The sequence below is a fragment of the Pristis pectinata genome, chromosome 7, assembly GCF_009764475.1.
Source record: "Pristis pectinata isolate sPriPec2 chromosome 7, sPriPec2.1.pri, whole genome shotgun sequence".
Lineage (NCBI taxonomy): Eukaryota > Metazoa > Chordata > Chondrichthyes > Rhinopristiformes > Pristidae > Pristis > Pristis pectinata.
In genome coordinates this window covers 43,261,673-43,276,961 of record NC_067411.1, presented here as the reverse complement: position 1 = coordinate 43,276,961, position 15,289 = coordinate 43,261,673, and the positions used below count along the sequence as shown (strand labels likewise).

At 41.7% G+C, this 15,289-nt stretch overlaps 1 protein-coding gene across 1 annotated transcript in view; it reads left to right on the top strand.

Annotated features, from left to right (window-relative positions):
• LOC127572564 (A-kinase anchor protein 2) overlaps positions 1–11,747 on the top strand; it is a 30,617-nt gene extending 18,870 nt beyond the window's left edge. The window contains exon 4 of the mRNA XM_052019958.1: positions 5,163–11,747. Coding sequence (XP_051875918.1) covers positions 5,163–5,252 — 90 coding nt within the window. The 3' untranslated portion in view covers positions 5,253–11,747. The remainder of the gene's footprint in view (positions 1–5,162) is intronic.
• The last annotated feature ends 3,542 nt before the right edge of the window (positions 11,748–15,289 follow it).

Below are 15,289 nucleotides of genomic sequence, written 5' to 3'. Positions count from 1 at the left end.
GATCCCATAGTACTAACCTACAGAAGAGTGAATTAGTTCTGGCCAATGTTTATCCTTCAGCCAATAAGCAGATTATTAGCTCATAACCAAAGAGGCATTTAGTAGAGCTTGTCTGTTTCCCTGCAGCACGACAGCAACTAGTGGAAGTAACAAACAAAACGCTGGAGGAACTCAGTGGGTCGGGCATCTATGGAGGGAAATGGACAGTCACTGTTTTGGGTTTTGACCCAAAACCCTTCATCTGGACTGGAAGAAAGGGGGTGATAGCCAGTATAAAAAGGTGGAGGGAAGGGGTGGAGCAAGAACTAGCAGGTGATAGGTAGATGAGGCCGGGAGTGATGTCAGAAGCCGGGAGGTGTTAGGTGGAAATGACAAAGGGCTGAAGATGATGGAATATGATAGGACAGAACAGTGAAGCATGCAAATAAAGGGAGGGAGGTGGGGACGGGAACTGGTGGGAGGTGTGCAGGGGTGATGGAGAGGGTGATGTGGGCCAGGTGGGTGCTGGAGAGGGTGATGTGGGCCAGGTGGGTGCTGGAGAGGGCGATGTGGGCCAGGTGGGTGATGGAGAAGGCGATGTGGGCCAGGTGGGTGCTAGAGAGGGCGATGTGGGCCAGGTGGGTGCTGGAGAGGGTGATGTGGGCCAGGTGGGTGCTGGAGAGGGTGATGTGGGCCGGGTGGGCAATAGAGAGGGTGATATGGGCCAGGTGGGCGATGGAGAGGGTGATGTGGGCGATGGAGAGGGTGATGTGGGCCAGGTGGGTGCTGGAGAGGGTGATGTGGGCCAGGTGGGCGATAGAGAGGGTGATGTGGGCCAGGGAGATCAGGAGGAGAGAGAAAAGGGACACAGGGAGAGCATGTTACCGGAAGCTTGAGAATTCAGTGTTCATGCTGCCAGGCTGGAGACTGCCCAGGTGGAATATGAAGTGTTGTTCCTCTAATTTTTGTTTGGCCATGACCTAGCAGTGGAGGAGGCCGTGGACAGACACGTCAGTGTGGGAATATGAAGTAGAATTGAAATGACTGGCCACTGGGACAACTAGGTGAAGTGTTTAGATGTGTCCTGAAGACATGAAAGCAGCTATAGAAATGGAAGATTACTATTTTTAAATTGGTACATTAATGGGGAAGTGTTGGAGCCTTTCATTGACCCAGAGCGTGTGGTGATTGTGAGAGAGAGAGAATGAAGAAGAACTGAAAATAACAGGTCTGTTGCAGCTTGGTAGAAATGTACCTTGCATATCTTCTGCAATTATTTAATCACTTTCACCTGGATCATGAGGAGGTTTGTGAGCAAGTTGTTTTTTCTTTTTAAAATAAAAATGCTTTTTCTACAGTTCAATATGTTCTCCATTTAGAGTGAAAGAGGAAGCTGTAAGACGTTCTGCTATTTTAATGTTGCATTGTTTTACGTGGCACAGATGGAGTAATTAATCAGCCTCGTCACAGATGGGGAAACCGGGAATGTGAGTTTTGTAAAATTGCAATGGTTCGAGTATTGATTAGTTGATCCACAACCCATTTTCTCATCGGTTACAAATCTCTGTAACCATTAATCTCTCTCTCTCTCCCTCATTCACTGTGCTTCCTTTTTAACTTGCTTAATCAATCCCTGCCTCCGGCCCAAACATGGACCGCCCACCGGCAGCTACTGAGGTGGTGCCGGGGCCTCAATTAATGAGCTGATGTTCAACATGCTTCCTGACATGTGTCCATCATTAACAACAGAATCATCTTTCCAAGGCTACAGGGGTCTTGGGAATATCCCCCAAAGCGACTTATTCAGCCAAAGCAGGCAAGTGACCACTGATCTGTCGTGAGTGGGTTATTCTCAGCACACTCCTGTGACCCTGGTCTTCACCCCATACACTTAACAATCTCAGAAGAAGCAGTTATAAGGTTACAATGTCAATAACCATTAAACAAACTTGGGATACAAAACCTTGGTACTTTGTGGCTATGTCTGTTTACCTGTGACCTGCATTATATGTGATGGTAAAACAATCCACAGCACCCAGCCAATACAATTCCCTAAATATTGCCAAAACTGAGAGATCACACTGAATGCCTGTGAAACTAGAAGTATCTTTTGTGTCCTCCACATGGTAAGATAATGTACTTAGCAACTAACAGTAGTTTTACTGCACGCACGCAATATTAGAGCAAGGCTACAAGGGTTCATTAATGAGAACATGTTGGAGTGATTTGAGTAAACAGAACCACCAAAATTTGCAGCACAGAAACAGACTGTTCAGCCTATCAAATCCATGCCAGCTGAAAATTACCCACCCTACTGCCAAGCTCTTGATCTGTGGCCCACCAGTCTCTAAAGCCTGCCCCTTTATCCAGGGCTACTCTACGTTTTAATTGCATTTGCCCTCTCTCATTTTATGACTTTCCCTAACAATCAAAGCTGGACCTACTTTTGAAGCAAAGACAAGGGTGAATCTCTTAAATATGGCTCATATTATATAGACCTGGGAGTCTTTGAACTGTAATTGCTCTTGTTCTATGTCCCTCAGCCACATGAATCTCGAACCAGAGGTATGGTTGTGGGATAACAGTTTGATCATTTAGGAATGAAAGCACTTTGCTAGGAGGGTTGAAAATCATGGGAATTCACCATCCTGCAGGGCTGTGGATGCTTCGTCATTGAACATAATCCAGATTGACATTGATAGCTTTGGGAATCAAAGGTTTTTGATTGGACAGGGAAGTAAAATTGAGGAATAGGGTGCACTGTGATCTAATTGAAAGGCAGTGCAGGTTTGAGGGAACATATGACCTATTGCTACTCCCTCTCCTTCCCCAGAAAACCTGAACATGTTAATAAGGTGCTGAATAAATTCAAATTTTTTCTTAGTTGACACAATCCCCAGACCTCACTAAGTGTTCCTTGTTTTTCTATTACCATGTAGAGATTAGAGTGGATGGACACTGAGTCAAAGTCAGCATGGGTAATGAAGGCGGATCTGTGGGAAAAGAGCCTCCAATTATTTATGATGAAGTAGCCCACTTTGTGTTAACTGCAGCTGGGTTCTGAGGATTTGTAACCCAAGTGCTCAACATTCTTTATATAAAAAAAATTGATGACACACATCTCTTAGTTCACCTAGGCTGGGCTTGAACGTGGTATCCAACATCAGATATGTATTGTTGGACCGCACATTACAACAGCACACTCTGTTTAAAAATTAATTTGCAATATCGGCTCCAAATAAATGAATATGACAATAGCCCTTGAATAAGCGTGCGTGAGAGCAGAGACATTTCTATTTGCCAATCATCGCATTGTATGGGACCACACTTTGTGTGGTGATGGATATTTAGTGTGTGGAACATGCATGCACCTTTCAATTCTCTATTAAGTTATTGGACCTTTCCAATGCAAGGGAATTACTCCATCAAGTTAATAAAATATTCTCAAGAGAGACTAAGTTATTTGGAATTGAATCATTCATTCTGCTTTATTCCAATTAATTGTGTTTATAATGTGGGCCAATTTCAAAAGAGTAAAACTTCCACGTTGGAATTAAAAGGTCCATATTCCTTTCTGGACTGGTGCTGTCCACAAGAGGAAGTCTGGAGCAAAGTTTCAACATGGAGGATGGATACCACCCTGTAACATTGTGAATCAATCCAGCCTAGGGAGCTCAACTTCTGCCGTTTACTTATGCAGCCACTTCCTTCTCAAAGTGACCTCCCAGTTAAGTGGGTACTAATGATCTGCAGTGCCAGTTTCTGATTCAGAACATCGTATCTGGAATGAATTCAAAAGGTAAAGCCAGTGGTGAAAGGGAACAGCAATGCTTTAATCTGTGCTGAAGACTGACACAATACCACTCCCTCCATTGGAATAAAGTTGGGCTAGGGGGTTGAATTGGTCACCATCCTGTTAATATTATCAATGTAATGTCCATTTGGCCTTTATTAGTAATAGATCAGTTTCCTGATCTGTCAGTGAAAGTCAACTAACGTTGCCAGATTTTTAACAACATTCAGACTTACAAGAGGGAATAATTTAAAAATACAATGAATTATTAGTGCCCTAAAGAAGTATGGTGTTATATTTATATTTTAGTCGTTCCCTCACCTCACCACCCCTCTCTGCTGTGGAGATGTGTTACTAACACCACAAACACCTGTTTTATGTTGAGTTAAAAGGAACAATATATATGTAAAAACAGAAAAAGTGCAGCAGATTGGTTGGCACCTGAAAGGTGAATGATTAAACTGCTGTAATTCAGGATCACTCTCAAAACACTAACCCATCTCCCTGTCAGATGCAAATCAGCTATTGGGCATTCCGAGGACTTCATTGTCTCTATTTTGGATTTCCATTTTTATCTCCACCATTTGAAAAGAAAATAATTATGAGAAGATTATTTAAGGAGCAGATTGAGGAGTGTTACATGTAATGGGAATGTAGTAGTATAGTAACCAGAGATGCGAGTTCAAATCCCACCACGGCAGCTAGAAGATAAAATTAGTTTATTGAATAAATCTGGATTTAAAATGTTAGTATACTCTTTGGGGAAAAGATCTGTCGTCCTACCCCAGTGAACCACCAATAGCCAACTGGTTGCTTCTGAGCTCCAAACTAAATAGAGTAGGAATCCTGTACAGCAACCGATTTTACCATGATGCTTGACCAAAGATTTGGGATAGTACCCTTAATTAGGATTTAGAGATGGGGAGAGATATAGCATGAAAATGGGCCCTTCAGCCCACTGAATCCATGCCATCATTTACATTAATCCTGCCCTAATCCATTTTATACCCACATTCTCATTAACTCTTCCCAGATTCTAGCACTCGTCTGTACACTAGGGGCAATTCACTGTGACCAATTAACCTCATAATCTGCACACCTTTGCGACATGGAAGGGAATCCACACAGTCGCAGGGAGAACTTGCAAGCTCCACACAGGCAGCACCGGAGGTCAGGATTGAACCCAGGTCGCTGGAGCTGTGAGGTGGCAGCACCACTCGCTGCACCACTGGGCCACCCCCAGTTAATCTGCCAACCCAACAGTGGCTGGAGTAACCTGTCAGCGTGAAGTGGGAGTTCACTTTGATGAAGGAGATTTTCATTGCTTAGAAACATTGGTTGATTGATTTTTCCTTCCATTCACTTCTCTTGGGGTTTGCAATTCTTCCAGGTCCTGGAGGCCACCAGGGTGACCCGCCGGAAGAGCGCCATGGCTTTGCGCTGGGAGGCTGGCATTTATGCCAACCATGAAGAAAAGTAGTAAACCTTAGCACTGCTACTCAAGGGAAAGGTCAAGAGTATCTCGTTTTGTTGTGTTTCTTTTGTTTTTGCTGTTGTTGTTGCTGAAGCACAGGTACAATGCGGCATATTTATCCAGGCAAAGCCATGCTGGGGTACTCCGCAGAAACATCCACCTTTGCCAGCACGATGATACAGATATAAATGGAGAGTTTCTGTGTTCTCGGATACAACCCAGCTACCGCAAAAAAAAGAGACAAGGATTCCCAGACAATAACTGCAAAACCTGAAGAGCCAGTTACTTGTATATGTATAGATACTCCTCGCATCCTTGTATTTAATTCTGCACGGGCTATGTTTAATTCACAGTCCCTCAGATTTCCACTGGTGTCAGCCTCCTTGTAAATAGCCATGGTAAGGTATTGCATAAGCTTTTATTTTAACTACAGCTCTCATTTACTTACTAACCCAGGAGGATATGTAGCTTAAGAGACGTGTAACATTGTGGTTTTCAGGGAGCTTCATCCATGCAGCAACTTCCACTTAGCTGCCTTGGGCCAAGTCACACACATCCAATGCATATCAATCCCACCTTCATTCCCTCTTTGATACCTGTCCTTAATTTATACCATTCATATTTTGCCAAAGTTGGCAGTGGCAAAGAACTATGCCAGCTGCTAACTCTATGAGCAACAGGATTTGTTTTTAGTTTCTTAATTTATTACAGCGGGTGGCACTCACCTTGATTGGGAATCAGTGGAACAATTGGACAATAATCTTTGTTACGACAGACCAGGTGGGAAAGTGCATCGAGGGGGAGTTGCCTCGGGATTGACTTGCCTTGAGGTTGACTTATAGCCGAGGCACCAGAAGGACAGCTGATCATAGAAACGGACTTTGTTTTGCCAACATACAGGAAAAGTCAACCCAACCAAACAGTCACACAAAAGCATCCTAGACCTTTCAAAAGTTCGTTGCTCTCAGGCTCCGTCTCTCGCTCCCTTGCCCTTGGGAATGCCTGTGCTTGTTGATTTCCAATCAGAATGTGTCTGTGTTGGGTGCAGTGTTACTTACCAGTGGGTAGCTCGAAAAGTGCTGGGCCAGGAAACCGCAGAAAATGGGGGCTCCAGCATTATACTGAGCATCTCAGATCATGTGGGTAGTGTTAGTCAAAACAGCCTCTGGCTCCTCCAGAAATTGTGTTGCATATACCAATCTTTTCTTAGTTTTCTGGAGTCTTAATAAGGACAAAGTAATGTAGTCAGGGAAGTAAGAGAGCAAAAGGTGCTGCTGTGATAGGTGCATGAGATTGTTTTCTGCAGATAACCGGTTAGAACATGCAAAAGAATTGTGGTGTTTATTCCTGTACTTTTTATCAATTAAGGATTGTTCAGGGCTGACAGTTTTGCTGAAATTTAGCCTCCTTTAACTCCGTGGTAAAGCAAAACCATTAAACAGATTGATTAATCCTCCATTCAGTATCATACATCACTAACCTCCGTATGGAAGATATGTGCCAGTATTGAGACTTTATGCTATGCAGTTTTTTGCCCTTTTATGTGCTTGTGTTACGAATGCAAGTAGGACAATATAAACATGGGCTGAAGCACGATAAAGGAGTAGACTTTACCTCCCGGATTCTGACTCGGCTTAAAAATGTTGAATCCCCCTGACAACGGCAGAATCTATCCAGATATCAGCAGATGTATTTTGCAGTCGATTACACATTCTGGGTTTGCTTTATTCCCATTCGTGTGTGTGTGTGTGTGTGTGTGTGTGTGTGTGTGTGTGTGTGTGTGTGTGTGTGTGTGTGTGTGTGTGTGTGTGTGTGTGTGTGTGTGTGTGTGTGTGTGTGTGTGTGTGTGTGTGAGAGAGAGAGAGTTTGTTCTATGAAGAAAACAATTAATCAGTAATTCAATGAGCCAACTGTTCTGATGGGCAATTGATAATGACAGTATGAGGAGCTAACCTTGAAGATAAAGGGAGGTACTAACCTATCAATATATATATTTTGTATTCTTATAGATATATATATATATGTATTATTGCACATTGAAATTATGCTGGTGTACCTGTGAGTTCACACAAACAGTGATATTTCTGTCATTATCCAAACCTGGTTCTGCATTTAAGTTGTATTTTTTCACAGGCCTGTGCATGTTGATTTATTTGCTGTTCTACAGGCTGTTGTTTGATACTAGTAATGATTACAGACTGACTGATGATTGACTTCTTGTTCATTACAAACTCCTTGTGCTGAATGCCCCAAGTGGTCTTTGTGTGATCTAAGTAAGCCATTTGACCACACTCCTACATGACTGAATTTGTGAAGTATCACTGGGTATTATATTTGGCTGAATTGTATTTGGAGTTGCCATCCCAGTTTAGCCATAGTTCTGGGAAGTTTCTTAACGTAACTTCCCACTGCCAATGCCCCACCCCTATTTCCCCATCATTGGTCACCCAATATATTCCATGTCCAATTGGATAGCAAAATACTCTTTGTTACCTGATTGGATCAGTCCTGAATCTTAGCTGAACAGCCTTTTCCACCTATCTCTGATGTGTTTATCACAAATGAACCCAAAGTGCAAATCAAAATGAAAAAGCCACACAGTTTTCTTGAATCCCCGAATGATTTTGCATGCAAATTATTTCTTTTTGTTTAAGAGGTTGAAATGAAGTTGTGTGGGGTGATCAGTCTTATTTGGAGGCAAGGATGATGGGGATTTTAAATGTGCAAGTTGGCTGAATACTTTTTTGATGGCATCACTTGCTTTGTTTGGAGATGAAAGCATGAAAATTGTCAAGGGCAGCATTAGGAAGTAAAGTCTACTTTGCAATGCAAGAAATATGACAGTTACAAGGCTCAGCAGTTCCTCTGTGCAATTTCCCTTCCTCGTCTAGTGAGAGGTTCACAATTGGAACCACTATGATTCTGGATTCTACAGACGAGGCCCTCAACTCTTAAACAAAAAGGTCTATCATTTGGAACCCAGATATGAGAAAGGTTAGCATTGATTATTTTTGCCATTGGTTGATTGAGTTTTTCCCTTTCTCTACCAAAATGCAGCAGCAAATTCTGAAAAGTGTTGTTTTTACAGAAAAAAATGATTAACAAAAATATAAAAAAGAGAATGCAGAGGTTACGAAAATGTCTTAATCTGCAAAGTCAGTAGAATGGTAAAAGCAAGGACTTTACCCAGAAGAACACAAGGCCCTGATGGATAGAAGTACAAGAAATGGAGCATATCCCTCAGGTCAGCACTGCAATAAGGGATGCAGAAGCCTAGTGCTGATGCAATCTAGTGCTCTTCACTGATGTTCTGCAAGCATGAAATCAAATCCCACCACTGCAGCTGAGGAATTTCAGTTCAGGTTATTGACTACAAAATTAGTACCAGTAATAGTGACCATGACACTCCATCTGGGCCACTAATGATGCTTTGGGAAAAGGAAATCTGTACCAAATGTGACTGCATACCCAGAGTAGTGTACTTGATATGATTACAAATGAACTGGTCAAGGGAACCATTCAGTTTAAAGGCAATTAAGAGATGGGCAATAAATACTGGCCTTATTGGATTCCATGAATGCCTGCATGTAGAACAAAGCTAACAACAATAGCGTCTGTGCAGGTTGCTCCTGGCACTGCAAGTCATTATGATGACCATACCCTTTATGTAGAGAGGCAAACTCCGATGATTCTGTTCAGTTTTCCTAAACCTCAAGGGCTGAGATTTCAAGGGCAGGAATTTCCAACAGCATGCCTACTCCTTGAGTGCTACAGCTTGATATTTATGATACTGCACAGTGCAGATGATGTAATTCTCATTCACTCCAAATTGAACTTGTGTCCCTATGAAAGTGGGAGAACACAGTACAATGTGCTCAGTGACATTTTTGCATGCTGTGTCCTATTTTAATGCAGTGTCTCCATTGCAGAGAAGTACTGCTCCAGTTTGTAACAGGAAAGAAAGACGGGGATTATTTTCAATTTACTGAGGGGGGGGGGGGGGTTGTGTTGGGTTCCTTGGCTTTGAGTAAACATGCTGGTAAGTCTAGCTCTTAGAACGAATCAATCGTGTCATCTTTCCTTTTCATTAAAATATATAAATACTTCCAAATCAAGGGGAGCACCATGGCGCAGCATTTACTGCCTCCCAGCTCCAGGGACACAAGTTCGAGCCTGACCCCCGGTGCCACCTGCATTGAATTTGTATGTTCGCCTGTGAGCAGGTTCTGCCGAGTGCTCCACTTTTCTCCCACATCCCAAAAAATATGCTATAGGTTAACTGGTTACTCCAAATTACACCCTAGTGTAGGTGGGTGGCAAAAGAATCAAATGGGATTTGATGGATGTTTGAGAGAGAATAAGTTGCAAGGAAATAAGGAAAGTGAATGGGAATGATAGGTTGGCACTGCTGGGAACCAACAATCAGGTGGGCCAAATGGCCTCCTATATCATAATAAGTAAGAAAGTTAAATTGAGTAATCGGCACAGAAACAGGTCACTCAGTCCAAGTTTGCCAGTGTTTATTCTTGGGGGAGAGGGAGAGGGAGAGGGAGGGGGTGATTCTACATGTTGATGTTGCTGCTGCTAACTCTTTACTGAGAAGTATTTCCTCCCAAAGTTCAGCCCCATCGTTCAAGAGAAAGGACTGCAAATTAAATCAAACTCCCCAACTCTTGTTTAGGGAAATAATTCACCAGAGGAACAGAAGAATCAAGATTCTATCTGAGCATCCACTCCACTGTCAGCAGAAGTGAAAAGTAATATGTGTTTGTCTGCTCAAGAGGCATACCTCTGCTATCCTTTGAATTATGTAGAATTTACCACACGGAAACAGGCCATTTAGCTCGACTAGTCCATGGAGGCCGTCTTCCACAAAAAGCCTCCTCCCACCCTACTTCATCTCACCTTATCACCATAACCTTTAAACACACTTAGGCCAGTTACCTCAACTGCTTCAGTGTGGCAGTGTGTCCCATCTTTAACAGCATGTCCTTTTCATTCCTTCCTCGGTGAAGTCTATCAAATTTAATGCAATTTCTCTCCTTTCACTCCAAATCAGAGAAATAGACACACACTTTTGGTGCGATTCATTTCCCATTTACAAAGCTTGTACTACAGCAGGAGGGAATTAGGGTACAGGGTAATTGATAAGTTAGGGTATTGATCCTAATATAATACATGTTTGTTACCCTGAGGACAATGCTGGTAAAGGGTGGTATAGTATCTACAGTGACAATCAAAAAAACCTGCAGATTGCTGGAAATCTAAAGTAAAAATAGAAAATATTGGAAATGGTCAGGCCACTTCTCAGGGAAGAGAAACTGTTAACGTTTCAGGTGGACGACCTTCTTCAGAACTGGAAAGGAGAGCAAAGAAGCTGGATAAACTGCAGGGAGGTGGGGCTGTCTATGAAAGGATAAAACTGAGGTGACCATGGGGCTATGTTGTAAACAAGGTTATCTGGTCAATGAGTGAATGGGAGCAGTCAGAGGGCGAGAACATAGACAAAGAATGTAGGAGTTGTGAAGTCCAGAGCAGGGGGATATGCCCAGCAGGTCAGGCTTCCGTCTTCAACTTGAAATATTAATTCTGTTTCTCTTCCCACAGATGCAGCCTGATGTGTATTTCCCACAATTTGTATCTCTATAATATATATACAATATTTTGTAACAGAGATGTGAATGCATATAGGCCATGTAATAGCTCAATTTGCTGTATTATTCTGCATAAGTGATAAAATAGGGTACATGGGGCAAGTTATATTATAACAATACGATATATCGATATGCATACCAACAACTATGACATGAGGTTTGGGTATACGTCCTAGCAGAAGTGTATTACTGAAGAATATAAGTGCTGCACAATGTGATGTGTTTGCTAAAAACATGACCTGTTATGATATAGAATGCATTAATATGCAGGGTATACGTGATGATGTAGGGTTCATATACCATAGCTTTATACCCTAATTATTGTCATATGTAGTAATGTAGTGTTTTTTGCAATAGTTTAGAGTACATGATACTAATTAATGGTAAATCTGATTATGTAGGGTATGTGTGATCACTTCAGTCCATGATAAATAGGTCATATGTGATGAAGCAGAGTGTGTTATCAAATGTGATATTGGCCACTAAAACAAAAGCAATCTTCAGTCAGTCAGTCAGTCAGTCAAACTGATGGGAGCTCCTGTTTGACCCAAAATGCACAACATATTCCCATTGGCTCTTTAACATAACTGGTGCAGCAGATTGGTTGGAACAGTGCAGATTTTTGTTTCTGTTGGTAAAGCCAAAGTATTGAAACTTTAATTTCTAGATCTGTTGTTATGAACTTTTATTATGTAGCTACTCGAACAATGCCTAAACTTTATGGAATTATAAATATATTTTAAAGTGAATATTGGCTGGGTATTTTTATAAGGAGAACTCCAATGGAGTATCAAAGATGTATATCACTATGCAGGACAATGTTGCAATAAAATCTGGCTTTGCTTAATCTTGCCCTTGTGATTATTGAGTATGATATGTGAATTCATATTATGTGAGTAAAATTGTGACAATTTATGTGCTAGTTTCCTTTATGAGGAAGTGCGACACACAATTGGTGGACCTGGGTCTGGAGTTTGACCATTTGTTTTACACATGCAAATGCTTCCTTTTTCTGCATACTATAACTCTAGCTCATCAGCTTTAGTGCACTTTCTCTGAACCTGAGATATAGATAGCGCACATTTTTGGTGCAATTCATTTCCCACCAACGGTTATTGCACTGCAGCAGGAGGGAATTAGGATCCAGGGGAAGTGATAAGGTAAGGTATCAATCCTAACTGTGTAAACCTGGGGACAAGGATGGTAAAGGATGCATAGTGTAATATATACTGTACAACATTTAGTGACAGGGATGTGAATTGATGGAGACCGTGTAATAGTTCAATTTGCAGTATTATGCTGCATACATGGTAGAGTAGGGTACATTGGGCAAGTTATATTATAACAATATAGATACACACAGCAACAACTATGCCATGAGGATTAGGTATATGGTCAAACAAGAGTGGTTTACTGAAGAATATAAGTGCTACAAATTGGGATGTACTTGAGGAACTGACACACTGGAGGACTAATTTCATGTTTTCCTTTTCCAGGACCTGAACCAACCTTTCGATTAAAACAGTGGCTGGTGCTCTCTCAAGCTATATGTATGTGAGAATTTTACATCTACAATATCAAACGGGTGTTGTGTACGATTTGACATCACTGTACAATGGAAGTCACCACCATGCTTAGCACTTAGTGCACAAAAGTGCTGGCAACTATTTTGGCCAACAATCTTCTGCTCTAACCTGAAAATGGTCCCCCAAACAGGTTTAAGTGCTCCTAGATTAGACTGGCTGATTCATTTTTTATGTCCATCCACCAGCCTTTGTTCTATAATCCTGTGCAAGTGCTTGCTATCCAGTGGATGTTATGTACTCCAGTCTCTTTTCACTTACTTTTTCCCTTTGTTCATAATATTGTTTCTTTTGTAGCATTTAAATGAAGCAGCATCTTCTGTCTTCACAGCCACCTATGGCAACCATTCCATGTTCTGATAATTCAGTGTCAAAACATTTCCATTGCCCCATTTAATGTTCTAGTGACAGCCTAGGGTTGATGGCCCCTTGTTACTCACTCATCCATCAGTGAAAGCAATTTTTCCTGTGTTTATCTCACCAAAGCACTTTATAATCTTGAAAATCAAAATGCTCCCAATACAATTTATCACTAAATATCAAAAAACTATTGGTTTTGAGAATTTATTATATCATACAGCTTCATTTTTATTAAATAGAATCACTTGGAGAAATTGCCAAGAACATACAAAAAAAAAGAGCAGGAGTTGGCCCTACCAGCCCCTAAGCCTGCTGTATCATTCAGTCAGATCAAAGCTGTTCCTGTACCTCCAAGTCCACACACCTTCCCAATCCCCACATCTCCTGCTCCCTCAGCTTCCACATGTCTCAAGCTCAGAGCAACAAACAAGATGCAGGAAGAACTCAGGTCGAGCAGCATCTGTAGGAGCAAAGGAATTGTCAGCAATTCATCCATTAATGTTGACAATTCCTCCCACAGATGCTGCTCAACCTGCTGAGTTCCTCCAGCAGATGTTTGTTGCTCCAAATTCCAGCATTTGCAGTCTCTTGCATCTCAATCTTAGACTTGATACCAAAGATTCACAACCCTGTGTGTAAAGAACTCTCTCCTCAACTCACCCCTAAATGGTCAGCCCCTTATCTTGAGATGATGCTCCTTGGCTCTAGACTCTACAGCTCAAGGAAAAACTTATCAGCACCCATCCTCTCTATCCCACTCAGAAATCTACATGGTCTCAATGGGAACACATTTTATTCTTCAGTCAATTTAGGTCACTCTCATCTCACCACATCCTAGCAATCAATCTTCCCTGCATTGACTCCTCCTTTGGGCATGGAAATGAGAACTCTACAGAGTGTTCTAATTGACGTGTCCCCAAGGTTGCGTAAAACTCAGCAAGACCTTGGGTCCCAACTAATCTTGATGACTGGTAGTACTCATCATTTGGTTGTTGGTTTCACTAGAAGTTACACTGAAATACATCATTCAGGCAAGCAGGTATATGCTACACATAACCCTACTTCTACTCCACTGCATCTCCCTTTATCACCATAACCTATTACTTTAACTTAAATGCATCAATTCTATTAGCCTCACATTCTCACCAATTTCATTATAGTAAGTTTGCCTGAATTAACTACTAAATTTATTGGCAACTACCTTTAATCTATGGTCTTAAATCTGGATTTCCCTAAGTAGGAACTCAGTTTGAGTCTTAATTAAGTGCATAATAGTGGAAGTATATTGTTACCACCATTTCTGAAATGCATTACCAAGCACAATGCACAGCTGTAGCATGGTTATACACTTAGCACTGGCAACCAAAATCGAATTCTTACCCAAGTAGATAACAGATAAACCTGTCCTCACCTGAAAGCCACAATCATGCACTTTGATGGTCAATGATGATGAATGAGAGGAGAGGCTCTGTCCCCTTATGTCACTACTCATTACCTGCATCATTGCTGTTCACAGCCAATACAGGACAATGGATTGCAGATATCAGCTGGAATCGACATCCTCCTTAAGCAAGCTGGTGTAGCGCCTTAGCACATGGGGCATTTACACTTAGAGAGATCCATCTTTGTTCTGCATTGAACTGCCCCTGCTTCCTCTTCCTAACAGTTCTTTGACACTCAAATTCAAACACATCAAGTTCAACAATCACAACATCTGGTCTCAGGAATGTCCAGACCCCTGGAAGATGAGTAGCAGTGGTAATTGATGATCTTCTTGACAATCATACATGCCTGAAAAAGTCACCACGTAACCATGGAAGTGATTGAAATTTGTAACATAGGAAGGAGGGATTCAGCTCATCATCTCCAAAGAATCCATTTATGTTAATTCCCATTTCCCACCTCTTGGTCAGCAGCCATGTAGGTTAAGGCTCTTTAAGTGCTTGTTCAATGTACTTTAATTGTGATGAGGGGTTCTGTCTCCACCTCCCTTTCAGGCTGCACCCACTATTCCACAGGTGAATATTGCTCCCATCTCCCCTCTAATCCTTCTCCTAATTAACTTGAATCCAGGCCCCCAGTTTACTGGCTTCTCTATGAAAGAAATAAGTCCTTTCCATTTACCTTGCTTAGGTCTCCCATAATTTTATGTTCCTCAATTAAGCCTCATCTTCCTTCATTCCAAAAAAAAAGCAAACCCAACCTTGTTGGTCTCTTAATTAAAATTCTTCAGCCCTAGAAGGCCCTCAAGGAAACAGGCCCAGTAAATGTAGATTATTGTACACTGCTATCTATTTTAGTTTGAAAGCAGGAAGAGCTTGGCTCTCGCTATGAGCAGGATCATCCCTGCATCCACAACTGAAAATTCTATCTAAATAGTGCCTTTAACGTGGTTAAAAAATATCCCCATTTCACATGAGTGTTAGCAAACAAAAAAATAACGTTA